A 17,437-nucleotide genomic window follows, 5' to 3' on the forward strand; every position below is an offset into this window, starting at 1 on the left:
TTCTAAGTGGCAGAAGGAACACAGAAGAAAGAAGTGAGGAAAACAGACGTATACACTTCTAATAGTCATTGTTGGTAGTCTCACATCCAAGCTGAGTTCTAACTCTGTGAGCTGTGTGCAAAGCACAAATTCCACTGCTTCTCTGTGTGCAGCAGCTCACATGGTGTGCCTGAGGAGTGGCATGGACGTATCCCTGTGGAAGCCAATGCCAGGCATGGGAAGCACCAGCTAGCTGGGTCTGCTGGGGATGTGCAGTGCAGCTCATCTGTCAGTAGCCTAAGTGTGTTAACATCCCAGCACTGGTGTGTCTCTTTACTTGTCAAGGAGCAGCCTCTAATCCAAAGACTGTGAGGGACTACAGGGCAGATCTTGATGATAATTTCCACTAGTGACCCTGTCCTGGCATGTTCTGGAGTCAGGTTTTTTGTTGTAGAGAAGCAAGTACATGTGGCAGTGTGTATAGCTTTCCCTTTCAGTGTCCTGGTGCATAAAAACATTGATTTCTGCCTTTGTCACCAGTATCCTGGTAAACATGGATGACAACATTATTGAGCACTACTCCAATGAGGACACATTCATCCTGAACATGGAGAGCATGGTTGAAGGCTTCAAGATCACACTGACAGAGATCTAGCCTCAGGCAGAGCCTTTTTGTAAGGAACCACAGCATTTCATCCTTCTTGGAAAGCAGATTCCCCGTGAACTTGACCGACATTGATCAGAGAAACTGTTACAAGACTGCATTGAAAGTACTGTCTATTCTGCATGTGTGCACCCACTGCATATAGACTTGGGTTTGTCAAGCACAAGGCCACTCACGTTAACCTGGTCCCTTATTTATTGTTCCCCACTCTCTAGTGTACAAGCAGTTACCAGCCCCCAGATTTGTAACCAGGTGACCCACTGCAAGTGTGAAATGCAGCATTTTAATCCATACTTTAGTGTGGATAAGCTCATTCTAAAACATGTTCAGTAACTATGCTGGTCTAATTTCAGAATCTGGTATAAATCGCTTTACCAGTAGTTGTCTCTGTCATTGCTAAAAATCTGTTGCAGTGCTAAAGATGGGCAAAGTGTGACAGTTCACTTGCTCAGACTGATCCATATCTCTCTATACTGTATAGTCTTGCCATATACCTCCTGTAGTTCTCAGCATGTAGCAATGAGGACTTGTAAGTAAGGCATTCAGCTACAAATGTCACTTGTAAGTAAATGGTAAAGAAACCATTTTAATCTTGTATATAATGTTTATAATATGCAATAATATATTTTAACTACTGTATGTGGGCATGTTTACTGCCACTATGTTTTTGTATGTATTTGGTTTAGGGTTTAATAGAATCTTTCCTAGAGAATTAAATTGCTGCAATCTGTTAAAGAGTGTGTACTGAGAAGCTGACACCTGAATCTGTACTCATATGCTCCATCCTTGCTCACACAGTTGCATGTTGAAATATTAGAGCAGACTCTGCTCCTGGGTCTTGGATGCTTCGGCACAATGGGGCCCATCTTAGGTGCCCAAGTCCCGGCTGTAGATACCTGAGTCTCCCATTCAGCTGTAACAAAATCCAAGAGACACAGTGTGTCTGCTTCCTGGTTTGTCTAGAGGTACAGAAGGTACTTCTTCCTGGTTGTCTTCCTTCGATAAAGCAGAGGCTCCTAAAGTGGACTTTTCTCAAACCTGTGGTGGGAAGGTTCTTTCTGCAGCAGCATCAAAGCACTCCTCTAGACTGTAAGAAACAGGACTTCAGACTCTTCTGTTCAAGTGTATTTGCTCTTGTATTTTCATTGAATGATTCTGTTGTGATTCCTAGGACGCTTGGGTGATGTATAAGCCTGGGCTTATTCATAAGGGCTTGATGCAAATATTTGATCAAAACTGGAACAATTTTTCCAGTAGAGACTGAGTATCTCACAGCTGAGGTGTGGAGATTGGTCTCTCTCTCAAGGGCTGCATCTGAATCCAAGTTGAACTACATGGTTATTCCACACCTATATCAAATTCCACACCTATCTTGTGAATTCTATGAACAGATAAAGTTGTGCAGGCTAAAATCATACCCGGAAAGGGGTTCATGGCCTGAATCCAATCCTATGACATCCAAACCAAGCATCTCTCTCTCCATACCAGCTCCTCTGGCTGTTGTAAAGAGCTTCTCACTTAGCATATAATTCTATGAGTTGCAGTTGCATTTTATTCTGTATGCACTGTGCTTTATTCCCGAAATGAAATGCAGCTTTTAGAGTTGATTCTTTTCCTTCTGAAACCTTTTCTCCTTTAGTCACATAACCTTTATTATTTGGCATTTAATGGCATAAAGAAACACTGTCATGTTTAACAGGGCTCATGTAGTGTTTTGAGCTGTGTGAAGCTATTTACATTCAAGCAAAGTAGCTGGGATAACTTCCCAGTCTGATTTGGCCATATCTGCATGAATTGTCCTTTAAGTTATTGCACACTTTCTGAACTTCATTAGCAGTAGCATCCCATTAAAATCTCTTCCTTTAATAGAATGTTAGGTATATGTCAAAGTTTCTGCGACCTTTCTGGGACCAGAAAGTATAAAAGGTTCAGGCTGGTACCATTAGTGCTAACATACTCAGAATCCACATATGCCTGTAAAGCAAAGTGTGTATTCTGTCTTTCTCCTGTCCTTTTCTTTTGTCATGCACTCTTTCCCCTTCTGATGTAATGTTCTGTTGTAATTTTCTTAACTTTATATAAAGATGCACTCCAGCAAAGATGCTTTTGCTACCCTGCTCAAGAACAAACAATCTGGGAATACAAGAGATTTATGATGGTTCAGTTTGTTTCTATTGGGCTCAGACCGAGATAAAAAGTCTATGCTGATTTATCCCAGATATTTTTTTCTTTAAGAAAAAAAGTTTGGACAGGAGGCATAGGAACTGGGACCAGCACACAGGGCTGGTGAGCAATCCTGTTAGTTCTTGGATTTCTCTTTTGGTGTTTGGAATCCTCAGAATATCATCTGGGATCTCTCAGCTGGTCAAGATGTCTGGGCAGAAGCTGCAGGTGAAGCGAATGTGTGCAGGAGCTGAGCCCTGGTTCTGCCCCCAACAAACCTGCTGTCTTAGGGAATGCCTGTGGCACCTGGGGCTGGCCTGGGCTGGAATGTACTGCATTAAGAAAGGCCACTGAAAATTTGGGGATTACAGAGAAGGACAGGCTTTCCTGGCAGCACCAGCACTCAGGTTAATGGGATGGTTTTATCTTACATTTGGGTCAAGATGACCTGAGATCTGTTTGGTGCTGCAGCATCCTGTGATGAGGAGCATTGTGGGATCAGTGAGAAGTGCAATGCTCCAGGAATACTGGGGCACAAAGAGCTATCTTTCCATTGTCATTTTAGGACCTTATAGTCAGCCACTGTCCAGAAAAGGACTTGCTTTCAAGATTAACTGAAAGCTAAATACATCTTAAAGTGTGCAAATTCTTGATAGTAGAAAGTTGACACTTATGCCTTTAGTTCCTTCTTACAGTCTGAATGAAGTTATCAGGAAGGTGACTAGATTGGTGGCAAGATTATTTTAAAACAACTAGGGCTAAGTAAGGATGATTGCCCTTAACTTTATCTGCCAGGGTCTGAGGGCTTTGTTTCTCTGCTCCAGATGCAGGTGCATCACAGGCGCTGAATGTGCATGCTGCACCCCTTCAGTAGTTATAGCATCAGCTGCTGGAGGAGCACTGAACCTTGGGGTGCTGGTTGTGGCAAGATGCAAGCTCTCAGGCTTCACCTTGTTGGTCCAAATCAGCCCATCAGAGTGATGGGAAAGGGGCAAGAGTGGTGTGAGTAATGCAAACTTCTGAAGCAGTGGCTGCCTTGTGCCCTGCTTGACTCAGATATCCTGAGGAGTACACAGTGCTTACATGTATATTGTTTAAAATATGCATGTTGCTTTTGTTTGATAAAAAAATATTAATGCTGTATCTTCCAAATATTATCAATTAAATGGAAGTAAGATTTGACTATTGTTTGGCAGGGGACAGGAATATCTGCCATGCCTCCTTTTGTGGTTTTTTATTTAAAGGAACAAAATTCTCATTTCCTTTTATTCTTCAAGACAGCAGTCTTGAATCTTAACTAGTTCAGCCTGAAGCGTGGCTTGCTGCTCAGTGCATTTTCCCTATGAAGAGTGCAGTGTCTGTAGATGTTGTGTTTTGAAAGACTCTGATAGAGAGGTACAAAAGGTCTTCTAATTTTGGTTCCTGCTGCAGATTTGGCACTTTGTCCGTCCATTTGGTGTTTCATTATGAAATCCCATTCAAATTCTCAAATTCTAGTTCTTCCTCACAGTCAGGTGCTTTATTCCCAAAATGAAGTGCCTCCTTTGAGTGAAGCTTTGTGGATGTACAGTGATAACCCCATCAAGACATTTGGAGAATTTCTACTACTGAGTGTAAACTACAAAGAAAAGAATGGGTTTTTTTCTTGTGTGTCCTCTCTCACAAAGTTTTTGGTCAATGGAATTCAGAGATCAAATGTCTTATGTATTTTTCTCTTTCATTCTATGAATTGTTTAAATGTAAATTAATTCAAACAATTAGTAAAATCTAAACTCTCTAGCTGTCAGAGATGCTGTATATTGATTGAATATACAACTGGAACTGGAAAGGAGTATCTTATGACTTATAAAATGTAAAGCTTATTAAATGTTTATATGCTCTTCCATTTCCTATTAACTGAGACAAGATACAAACACAAACGTTTGTGCCAAAGATTGTGACAAGCCGTCTTTCTGGCAAACAACGAAACTTAATGTATAAATAGCGTGCTTTTATATTAAGAATATAGCTCATGTAACTTAATAGTGTTGCAACTGGGAGAGGGGTTTGATAAGCTGTAAATACAGTTATTTTATTTTTTGTACATTTTTAAGAAGGAAAAAAATAAATATTCCTATGTATGAGATAATATTTCTGTAGCTGTGGCGTGTATTACTACACCTCTCCAGGGGAGAAAGTATTGGTATGGAGCAGTACCTGACAGGTGGGTGCAGAGAGGATGGAGTCAGGCTCTTCTAAATGGTGCCCAGGGAGAGGAGCAGAGGCAAGTGGACACACACTAAAACACAGGAGATTCCCTCTGAAATCAGGGAATGCTTTTTACTGTGAGTGTGACTAAGCACTGGAGTAGGTACCCAGAGAGGTTGTGGAGTCTCTATCCCTGCAGATATTTAAAAGCTGCCTTGACATGGTCCTGGACAACCAACTCTCATTTACCCTATTTGAGCAGGGGGATTGGACCAGATGAGCTACAGAAATCCCTTCCAACTGCAAGCATTCTGTGATTATGTGACATTTTGGAGTGTCCTGGGAACTTGGCTAGAAGCACTGACACTAACATCTTTGTGACTCCTGGGCACCTGAGTTGAGATCTTTACCCACATTACTCCAAAAGCACTGAAGCATACCTGGCCACACATCTTGCAGCAAAACATTTTCATCAAACATTTTATCCTCCACCAGCTGAGTTTGGCTTTTCAAACGAGATTCAAGAGGTGAGAACATCTTAGTAGGTGGGAAATTGCTTGGGAAAGCATTTGCTTCAGCAAAGGTTGATTCCCCAAGCAGTAGCAGGGCAGCCCTGTCTTACAGTGGGGTGGAGGAGTTCAGAGCTCTGTTGAGCAGTGCAGGGTGAGCCAGGATCAGCTCCCATGGAGCTCTTTAAGGTAATCACATTTCCTGGGCATTGCCTGTGATAGATGTTTAATTATGTTTTATAGGAAGTAGTTTTACTGAGTGGCTCTTAAAATGTAAATGCTTTAAAGCTGTGTGGTTGGCAGTGCTCCATCTGCGAGGCCATGGAGGGGTGAGAAGAAGTGTGTTGGCTGATGAGAAGCACTGCACCCGCTGCGTGCTCAAGGGTTGGACTGTGTCTGGCATAGCTGAGCCAGGCTTTAGCAAGGTGACTCAAGTCACCTTAATTAAAGGTCTTTAAGATGAACTGACCCCCTCTTAGGAGCAGGGAGCAAAACACTCCACCTCGAGCTCCTGACCGAAATGTCAGGGGACTCAGTGGAGGAGCAAAGCTGTGGTTTTCAGCACCTTCCCAATGTCTTGGCTCAATTTGTGCTGCACAGAACAGCGATAGATTCTGGAGCATGCTGCTTCCCAGATGGGGCCATGAGCCACAGGATCACAACTTCCCTCCTCCCTGAGGTGGTGGGAGGTCCACTCCAGGATTGCAATACGTGCTCGCATGGGGCAGACGCCTTTGCACAGCGAGATGCTTCGAGGGAGGGACAGCAAAGGTGGTAAGTGGAGGATTTTAGTATCCCCGTACAAATAAACACCTCCTTACACCCGGTCTTTTTATGCTAAATCGTATGATGGCCCTAAGGGGAGGGTGAGGAGAATGCACATCAACAGGGAGTCTGGCACACTGGAAGCTTGTGTAATAAAGCCTGTTTGCACTGAGCACAGGAGATAACTGAATATGGTAACTGATAATTCATTCTGGCTCCAGACTGTCTCAAGCTCATATTAATGTGCAGTTCCACAAATAAGCTTTTTTTTTAATCTCAAAAGGAAATAGGCACTGGTTTCTGTTACCTTCTAAGTAGACTTTAAACTACTTTTTGCATTCAGCTAATCCCAGCTCCAAATGTAACCGAGGTAAAAATTTGAGGAGTTTAAGGAGCATGCACAGAAGCATCAGCCAGCCCCCTCCAGAGCCCGTCTGAGGTTGGCAGGAGTCCCTGCTGTGACAAGCTCTACTGCCCCCTCATCATCCACATCTCAGGGCAACTAACCACGGCCAGCCCATGCTCCCTTGCCACGTCCTGCTCCCTTGATGGTGTGCTAGTCATTAGGGGGTAAAAAAGTCCCCTAAACCTCGAAAGGGATTTATCTATAGCAGGGAAAGTTGCTGTCAATCAGCTAAGCTGTTCTTTCCATCTTCAGAGGGCTCTCAGCCTTGTGCTGTCCTTTTGCTTTTATAACCCTGATATCCTACTCCTTGCCCAGCTGCTGCCTTTAGCTGCTGGAGTAAAACTGTGTTAGCAGTGGAGCACCCAGCACCCGTGCACAAGCCCTGGCTGAGCCCTCCACGCTGGCTTTCCTGGCTGCTGACTGTGCCCACAGCAGTGAGTGGGACAGGAGCTGTGAAGGCAGCAGGCAAAGGCTTCTCTGGGGTTTTCTCCCCAGACCATGGGGCTTTAAGGCTCCATCGTGAAGAGAGTAAAGTGCATAGACCATGGCTAGCTGCAGCAGAATGTTTATTAGTAGGAAAGAACATTCAGGGGATTTCAGTAGGTGAAATCTTTTTGAACTGTTGGTATCCACCACACATTGGTTTTCATCAAGATTGTTCAAGGTCACATATTTATATAAGAAAGCAATAATTCATATTTAGGTGCAATCAGTAATTCCAGTATGAAAAAGCACCGTGTCACAAAACAATTTACAATACAAAAGTCTTCAAAATCTAACATTTAAAAACAATATATTTGTTCAACAATAATAACAATACAGTAAAAAAATTTTTATTTCCCTTCAAACAATACTGCTTATATATTTTGGCACTCGGAAAGAAACTGTCACAAATGTGCCTTTTTAGCCACACAACGCTGTTTTGTGAGTGTCTATATAATGAGGAAAAACATGCTTTTGAAGTCAGTCATTTTGCCAGGTGCAGTTTGAACTTCTTTCTCCATTAAAAAGAAAAAAAAGAACCCTGAAATTAAAATAACTCCTAAGCTGCAGCATGTCTTGTCTTTTGGCCCACCACACAATCTGGAGTAGGAGCTCACACTCAGTCTATCTAGTAGGTTAACCCTGCCTGAAAGGCTGGATCTGAGCCCCACTTCAATCTCCAAACCTGACAAGAAATGTAGACCTAAGCCATTCAAATGGTCCTGTCTTTTAGGGACTGACCCCACGTTCTTGCTATATTAAGCACCCCAATAAAATTCTGACCCTAAAATTGCTGCTCAGGCTCTTCCTTAATTCCCCTCAATTTTAAAGTCAATTAATTTTAAAGTCACTTGCACAAGTTTTCTTGCAATGTGAGCCCACTGTTTTTGTGCTAGCACAGCCAGCTGTTCCAAGGACAACCAAATTCCAAGGAGCATGCATTGGGTGAGCTATGGGGTGAGGGAGCCTGATGCCAGCAGGGTGCCCCGGGTCAGGAGACATTCCTCCCAGGTCTTCTCCTGGGGCCACGGCTGGCACACAGCATGGGAGGGGGAAGCTTCAATCTGAGAGAGGGAAAGACAAAACTAGACTTTTCAGGAAGAATTAGTTTCCACTCAAAACTGACCCCTATTAAAAGAAGAACGCAGGTGCTACGTGCCGGGTGAAACACCGGTGCCTGCGTGCAGCTATGACAGCCCCTGAAAAAGGCTGATTCTAGTGAACATGCAGTCCTTGGTGCTAGCTCTAAAAGCTGAACAATAACAACAACGACAAAAAAAAAAATTAAATAGTTTTTACATCTTACATCAAAGATGCCACTACAAAAACACAATAGTATCACACATTATTTAGTACAGTCTTAAAAATGCAAACCAACGCTGGTAAGACTCCCATACATTCTGCATATCATATGTACAGAGGAGAACAGCTTCTCGAGAGGAGAGGACAGTCATAGAGAGATAATCTTCTGTTTTTTGAGTACATTGCATAACACAAATACATTATCAGCATAAGAAAACTATTCTAACACTAAGAGCTCAGGAAAGGTCCTAACTGGAAGTTAATAGCTGGGGGAACCATGCACCTGCTGGGGGGCACAAAACATAATACACAACCCTCTGCCAAATTCTCCGTCTCCTTCAGTGGCCCAATCATCTACTTTGATTTTATCAGGTAGGTTTAACATGTTGCTCCATAGGTACAGACTCCCAAAGCATGGAACAGCACAGGGCCACATCCCCGGAAGCTGCCCCTGGTGTGCCTGAGAGCTGCTCACCTCTACATGTCCTTCTCATGGGCTTGGTCTGGCGGAGAACCAGCTGGAGACTCAGAATACCACCAGATGAGCTTACAACAGAATCAGGGGGGTAAATTAACACATCACAACAGCTACAGGCAACAACACACAGGACGCTTGCGATTCTAGCCAGCCGTAAGAAAAATACGAGGACCAAATTAATTTAATTCATAGTTGTCCCTCTCCTTTCTGAATAGTAAAAATCTTCCTTAGGATATGTAGGTTTGCTTACAAAGCGTTCATCTAGAGAGGTATCTGATTTTGCCAAGACACAGGATATACTGAACTCCATGCTGCTGCAGTTGCTCGTGGTAGATCATTAAAAGTTCCATTTGTTTTGTCTACTCTATGCTGCAATGAGGCAACAGCCTGAGGGAACAGCAAAAGCTCCCCAGGGGAATGGTCATGGACTTAAATAGGAACTAGAAACTTTGATCCATTCAGCTCTTGGCCATGTTTTATCTCAATTTATTAGTTCCTACAGCATCAAAAATATCTGCCCAAATTGAAACAAATTGCTGTGATTTAATCCCAGCCAGCAACTAAGTCCCACAAAGCCACTCATTCACTCCCTTCTAGAGGGATGGAGAAGAGAATTGGAAGGGTTAAAGTGAGAAAAGCCATGGGTTGAGATAAAGACAGTTTAGTAGGGAACACAAAAGCCCCATGCACAAGCAAAGCAAAGCATTCATTCTCCAATTCCCATGGGCAGGGAGGTGTTCAGCCATCCCCAGAAAAACAGGGCTCCATCACAGGTAATGGTGACTTGGGAAGACAAATGATATCACTCTGCACTTGTCACCCTCTTCCTCCTTCTTTCCCCAACCTCTTTATATACTGAGCATGACACCATGGTCTGGAGTGTCCCTGGGGTCAGCTGGGGTCAGCTGTCCTGGCTGTGTCCCATCCCAGCTCCTTGTGCAATCTCCCTTGCTGATGGGGTGGGGTGGGAAGCAGAAAAGTCCTCTACACCATGTGAGCACTGCTCAGCAATAATGAAAACATCCCTCTGTTATCAACACTGTTTCCAGCACAAATCCAAAACTGACCCTCATTCTAGCTACTGTGAGGAAAATTAACTCTATCACAGCCAAAGCCAGCACACAAATGTGTAACTACTTTTGCATCCACCACATCACTCAGCAATATTTAAAAATAAAAGGAATTAAGTACTCCTGTCAGAGGAAGACAATATTGGTCACTTCAGGTTCAAGAGCAAATTAATGCTGAATATACAAATATTAACTACAAGGCTGCTTAGGTGGTATTGAAGTGAGCAAATGGAAGAGATAAACATATTGAAATGCAGCTCAATTTGTCTCCTTGAAGCAAGTGTGCATACAAAAAGATCCCAAAGTTAATTAAGCTCTTCATTTTTATCAGGCACAGTGTGCCTACCTTGCTAGTAATTGCTCAGTCAGTTCTGCTCTTGGGATCATTTAGGACTTCTGCATAAGAGCTGAAGGACCAGCAGGGCTGAATCTAAGAGGATCCAAAATAATGAAATAAATCACAAACGTGCCTAAAACATGAATAAGATAATGAAACACAAAATACCAATGAAACATGATTTTATGGAACATTTGTATGACTAACATTGAGCATGATGTCTTTACTAAGCTTCCTTAGATCCTTATTGGACTGAAACTCTGGATTTGATTTTTCTCTTTCTTCCAGATTCTAATAAAAAGCTATTTGGTTACCCTGGAAATGGGAATGACAGGAAATAAAAAGGTTCTGGTAGCAAAGAACTGCAAATTCTTCCCCAAACCACCACACTGGACCCATTAATCTTCCCTCTGAGTGCAGCCAATGAACAGCACAAATTAAGTTTAGACTCTATGAGGATTTTCTCAGGTGGGTTTATTAATCACCATCATCCTGTCATCCCATTTGGTGGGGAAACACGAGGCCAACCCTGAACACTGAAACCCTTGAAACCCCTGTCCCCAGCGAGGAGAAAACCAGAGGTCACACCCCCAACACTTGACAGATAGCAGGAAGAGTTTCCACCTGATATAACTATGTCAAAATTATCTCTTGGTCCACATCATCTGGGTGCTCCTGCAGGACTGGGGCACTGCATGCTGCAGGGGGATGAGTAGGGAGGTGCTGCTCCAGCCAGGACGGATCCTGCTCTGTGTGGAGTAAACCACGGCAGCGGAGAGCGGGCACCAGGCAGGTTCAGTCTGAAGTGCCTCGACAAACACATACACAATAATGAAAACCATGTTGTTTCAGAGGTTCTGGGAGCTCTTAAGATGTTTAATACTGCCAGTGCTTAATAACAGGAAATAAATAGTGTGGTACACACAGGTGGACCAAAGATGGGAAACCAAATCAGAAGCTGTTCCACTTAAGTGCATCAAGCTTGGCTCCTCCACAGGTCAAGGGCTGGTGTTTGTTGTTTGTTCACACAGAGGCTGGGGATGGCAACTGGGAGGTGGCTGCAAAGACTTTGAGAGCTGGACACCCTGAGCACATGCCCTGGGAAGGTGAGAACATCTTCGGTATAATGTCAGGGCAAGAAGGGAAGATCTAAAACATCTCAGGTGCACAGCAAGTGGATACTATGCAGAGGGTGGGTGGCTGCTGTGTGCCTCGAGATCTAGGAAGCCCTCAGCCTGCCTAATCATCTCAGATGACCATATCTGTGGCAGGAACCAGAGTCTCCAGCCTCAGCACTCAGGGCTGAAGCAGCCCAGGAGGTACCATTGACTGGGCTGGAATAGAGAAGCTGTTCTGTGCTGGTTACTGCTAAGAGGGTTTCACTGTGCAAATTCAGACCCTGGGCTACAGGCAGGGATGTCTTTACAGTTTTTAATTTTTCTAGTCTTTCCACATTGTTGACTACAACTCAGGCTCTTTTTTTGCTTTGCTTATTAGTCAGCATTTTACAAGTGATAGCTTAATCCCAGATACACATTAAAATAATACAGCCTGTGGGAAACAATGAGAAGCCTCTTGCATCTGGCCCTTCCAGCTTGTTAAGATATGGACAGTACATCTGGAAAGCTTTATGCCTTATCCTGTGAAAATCCTCACCCTGGAAACAACTTCTCAGTATGGATAATTTGGAAACAACAGCAGCAAAAGCCAGGATGGAATAAGGGATGCTGTTTAGATACCCATAGTAGACAGGGATAGTTTCTGCAAGGGGCAAAGAGATTGACTGCACATCCAACTGAGAGTTCTACTGCTCTGTAGGCCAGAGGCACCTAATGGCTTCTGCAGTCCCTCAACAGTGGTCCTGGTTTCTGATGTCACTGATTTTCATGCCAGTTTACAATCCCTGCTGTCTTTTCTACGTGCTTAAAACACAGATGTTCATTCCACCATCCCTAGCCTGCAAAATGACACCTGGGCTTTGAGAGTCGATGGAGCTTTCCCTTCTTTTCTACCATGACCGGGAATGAACTCCTACAGGCAATGTTTTGTCCTCAGCTGCACTTAGGGAAAACCTTATGTTCATCCTGGGAGCTGTTTGTTCAATGCCTGCCAGGGTACGGTGAGCAGCTCTGCTGCTTAATTTTAGAGAGTATTTTGTCAGCGCCTCTGACAGAATAGGCAGCAGACTGAGCTGCTCACATTGAAGGTGCCATTTCTAGTCAAGCCCTATCTCAAAACACATCACACCACGTGTCTGATGTATCACTGCTGTTTAACTTATCTGCCTACTGCACAATCAGTGGCAAACTGCATGCAGCTCTGAGCACTGCTCAGCTCTCTGGCACTTTCCAAGTTTCTCTGCATTTCTAAGCACAAGTTCTGCCTGTGATACCAAGAAAACCAAGTTTCCCCACTTTAGGACTCCTACATGAGATCCTGCTTAGTAAGACACAGAGCAAATAATGCATCCAAATACTTCTGCAAAGGGCAGGTGAAATATTCTTCTCCGCTGTTTTTGCACCAGGTACCTGACACCTAACTGCTGAGCCCAGGACTGCCATGCCAGGAAGCCGAGGAAGCACCATGAGAAAGACAAAAGGAGGTGCTGGTGTACAGGAAGACTTGTCCAGCTAACAATCAGACTTGTCTGATTGTTCCACTTGGCACTTGTGGGCTAAACTGCAAAATGAAACCCTTGAAGGATACCTCCTTGATCCTGACCTACTATATTGCTATCATGTTGCATTTTACACCAGCAGTGCTAAAAAAGGAGAGAGTTTTAAAAGAAGGAGGCAGCTCAGCTTAGGGCATTTGTTCTGAGGCTGGAGACTCCCTTCTCACTGCCACATGTCCCAGGGACCTGCCACTTGTCACCGTGTTCTCTGGTTCACATGTACAGAGATGTATGGCCAAGGCCACCTTCTCACCTCAGCTTAGCCTGCAGATTAGGGCTCAACATCAAGTTACCACAGTTCACCAAGTTTCCATGAGTCAGCTGAGACAAGGTTCTGCCCCCAGCAAATGCAAGGTAATGCGACTTAACCTGATCTGCAGTGAAAGAAAATCAAGCTAAGCCGCATTATTGCACTTTTGCCATCGGTGAAGAGAAAAGTCCTGGGGCTCATCCCCCAGGGGCAGTGTTCAAACCACGGGGACTTGTCATGTGTGATTACTTCCTGTGCTGGTGTGCAATATTTCTGCACACAGACTTCATCCAGCTATGAAATTTACACACTTCTGGCTTACTGTTTTAAGCAGCAGAAAATGTGGAGGTCATGCCTTATAACACAGAGCAACAAAGGACAGAATGCCCCAGGAAGAAGATAAAAATCTTAAAAGCTCCTAAGAACTGCAAGGGAACAGCATAGTTCTGGATACCCCAGGAAGATCATTGAACTGTGAACTGACAGGGCTTCAAATAATGTTGAAACATAAATATTTCTTCAGTCCCTCTCAAACTCTAAGTGCTCACAAGAACATATATGCTGGTTTTAAAATGGTTGTTTTCCCCTTTCCCTTCCCAATGCATCTTGAAACAAAGAGAGGCTACTGCAAAACTCACAAGTCATAGTCCCCATTTCACATCTTCTGGCCCAGAGTTTGACACACTGACTGGGAACAGCAGACAAATGGGACTTGCATTTTCCATTACTTCAATCTACAGATTGTGAGATGAACTCATTAATTCCTTTGGACAACACAGAGTGAAGACTGCCTCTTGCACATGCAAATAAAACTAGAGAATGCATCTACAAAATTGAGAAATGATATGAAATAGCATGTGCTGTCTGCCATCCTTCCTGTGTGGAGTTATTGCTAATGAATCACTCAAAAGTCTGACTTACTGTGCTATTTTATACAGGATACACCACTTTGCCTTCAAAAGCTTTATGAAGGCAGTTATGATTACAAATGCAAATGACAGCAAAGCAGAAAATTTCAATCTGAGGCACAGCACACCACTGCTGTCCTGCTGATTTGAGGTCTGCAGATGTTCCCATCACAACTTCAGCTACAAATCACTCTTTAAGTACATGCAGAGGCAGAGAAAGAAAGGGATTGTTAATAATTTAAAATAATACCAATCATTAGTGGTAGTCAGGTAAAAGAATAACCTTAGCTCGCTCTGTAAATGTTTATACAATAGCCTTTTCTGCAGCTATGCCCTCTGCAGCTGTAAGCTAATTCTTACTATTCCAAATTTTGTGAACTGTGGGAAGCATTACATGTCTGCTGGCCTGGGGTCACAGCACACGTTGTGCTTTCAAACACGTGTTGTACGGGAGTAACACAGGAGGTGAGCCTGGCCTCAACACCCCAAAACTACTGAGCAAAAACAAACTGAGAGATTAGGTTCTGAGCCAGATGTGTCTTGTACAAATGAAAAGGAGGTGGTATGCAGTCACTTAAATAAAAGGCAACATTTTAAAAGCTTCGGTCACATGCAACTGCTGTCAGCATTAAGAAGATGGAACTGTAGAAGGTATCTGAGTTCACCTTCAGTAAATGCCAGCTTCCATAGGTCTGGGCTGCTTTGGACGTGGGTGCCTGCACTGAGCCAGGAGCTTGGAAGCTTGGCAGGGATCCTCTGGTGTCACCTTGTCCTGCCAGCACAGGGTGGTGATGGAACGGTGGCACTGCTCATTCCCAGCTGGCAGAGCGGGGTGTTGGTCAGTGCACACCCACTGACCTTCCTTCAGCAGTCTGGCCAGGCTTCTTCTGCTGAAAAACAACCCTAAGGTACATGACTTTCAAAATCCACAGGGTGATGGATATGGGAGAGAGGGCCAGAACCTCTCCAGGTAAAGCAGAAAATTGCCTTCAAGAAGGTAGGCACAGACTGTCCTTCAAAGGGTTAGATTTGTGCACATGGTGTCTAATTAAGTTTTGGGAGAAGGAGATAAGAGAACATTTTCATCAACCAGAAGAATTGGTGCAAAACTTGCCAGTGTTGCTCATAACACCTGAAAGTGCTGGGTATTAAAATCTGTTTGTGTCTGTGGTTGGGCCCCCTTTGCTTTCTTATTTTCCCACGCTCATCACGGCTCAGTATTTTGATGAATGCAATGGAAATATATAATCAACTGGATTTTTATGATTGTTTGAGACAAAGATGTGTACTTGAAGACATTTATTGAGTGTCATTAGCCACTCATAAAAATTTTAGTACAACTGATTAACAATGTTATTTTCAATTTACTTTTATTTTCTCTTAACGTGCTTTGCCCTTCACACCTGGCAAAGCAAATGGTATGGAAAAATGAAGTAGAAGATTGCTTCTGTCAGTTATTGTACATGCTAGCTAGTGTTCCACAGAAGATTATTTATGCTCAACTACTTATTCATGACTTCTAATTAGTACTTAGCTAATCATCATCTGCAGAGCAGACTTCTTTTACTTGGTTTATTTTAAATTAAGGCTACTGGGGATTAGCATCGACAAGGTCACTTGACAAAATGCCAACTTTGCCTGTCAGACAAAGGTTACTCTAACGAGCTCATGAATTCCCAACACCGTGCACTGCCTGCATGGGTAGCTCTCCAACAGAATCACAAAGCAGACTTAGCTAATGACTGATTAATGCCAATTTAGTCAGCATAATGCCTCCTGTTGCTAAAGCTTTTCCAGCTTTTCTTTTGCAACAGTACTTGTAAAGTCCCTAAGAAATCCCACGTGTACTAGCTTTGCATACAGCAACTTTGACCAAAGGGTAAAATTTTGCAGCAGCAAATTTTCAGAACTCCTGCACCTAGGCGGAAAGATAAACATTCAACATTTCTCTCAAGAGCTGATCTTTTTTTGTTTTAATTTTTATATATATAAATATATCATAAAGCGTACCATTTCCTCATTTCAGTACAGATTTTTTGAACTTTACTAAAATAAATGAAATATAAATGCTACAATTTTATGTTTAAAACAAGTTTTGATGACAGCCTTCCCCTAAGAGCAGGCCCAGAAACTCAGTTAGCTACATGGAGAGAGACAAAAACACCCCCAAAACTTCCTGCTATGCTCAGATGTGCCTTAGCTGGAGCTGCTTGCAGGTGTCCGTGAGTTTCTCACGTTAATGTCCACTCTCCCTAGTAGCAACTGCTTTATTACTAACCTGAAAATTTCACATTCAACATGTATCTCCCTTAAATTCATTGTCAAGACCCAGCTTTTCATATCTGTGTCTGCTTTTGCTGATCCCAAACGGCAAGAGGTATTGTCAGTTGTGGATTTGGAGATCAGGATTGCAAATTGCTGAATTTTCAGATAAAGCCAATATGACATCAACCACTGTAAACCTAGTAAAAAAATGTCAACTTTCATTTTGTCCCTTCTCCTTCACAACCTGGAAAGTGTTCACAGCATTGAAGCAACAAGGCATAGGAGTGGATGATACACCCCACACACGTTTTGCACTTTCATACTTCTTCCCAGTCCTGTCTTTGATCTTAACTGGTGCCTCCTGGACAGGAGAGGAGGTTCCAGGTGAATCCTACCCCACCCATCACAACCCCTTTGGTTCAGCCTTACTACACATTCAGGTCCTGCAGGTGAATACCTAACAACTAAAGCAGCAATCTAAAATCTGTCAGTGAGTCTTGCTGCCAAGGGGTTTGTCGTTGGTTTACTCCTCCTCAACACGTACTTTCCAAAACAGATACAAACAAACAAACAAACAAACAAAATGAAATTTTAAAAACAATGATAACACCACAATATCTGTTTAAAACAGTACTGCCCGTGCTCTGGACAAATTGTTAAGAGCAATTCAGCATTCTTATAATTAATCCACAACAAAATAAGCTATAAGATGCCACAAATGAAGGCATAATTGGCCATACAGAGGCAACACTACCATGAATGTTGTTTGGCAAGAAAAAAAATAAAAAAAAAAGCAGATACATAATTCATCCAAAGGACAGGTTCAGAACTGCCCAGCACTGCTGGGATCACACTGCAGGAGACGGACTATGGACGGATCACTCTTGGCGCCTCGGATGAACTCTTCCAGAGACAGCTTTCCTAGAAAAGAAACATGTTTACTCAGCATGTCTGCTGGGGTGCAGCGCACCTGCCAAGCCTCTGGACAAGCATGATG

General features: G+C 43.2%; 2 protein-coding genes across 5 annotated transcripts in view; one reads left to right on the forward strand and one right to left on the reverse strand.

Moving 5' to 3' along the window:
* Positions 1–4,936, forward strand: part of GRHL2 (grainyhead like transcription factor 2) — a 65,819-nt gene extending 60,883 nt beyond the window's left edge. For all 4 annotated transcript variants that reach the window (XM_015618976.2, XM_033512365.1, XM_033512363.1 and 1 more), the window contains exon 16: positions 520–4,936. In XM_015618976.2, the coding sequence (XP_015474462.1) occupies positions 520–634 (115 nt within the window). In that variant the 3' untranslated portion in view covers positions 635–4,936. The remainder of the gene's footprint in view (positions 1–519) is intronic.
* Positions 4,937–7,222: 2,286 nt separating this feature from the next.
* NCALD (neurocalcin delta) overlaps positions 7,223–17,437 on the reverse strand; it is a 58,037-nt gene continuing 47,822 nt past the window's right edge. The window contains exon 4 of the mRNA XM_015619427.3: positions 7,223–17,361. Coding sequence (XP_015474913.1) covers positions 17,264–17,361 — 98 coding nt within the window. The 3' untranslated portion in view covers positions 7,223–17,263. The remainder of the gene's footprint in view (positions 17,362–17,437) is intronic.

The sequence above is a fragment of the Parus major genome, chromosome 2, assembly GCF_001522545.3.
Source record: "Parus major isolate Abel chromosome 2, Parus_major1.1, whole genome shotgun sequence".
NCBI lineage: Eukaryota > Metazoa > Chordata > Aves > Passeriformes > Paridae > Parus > Parus major.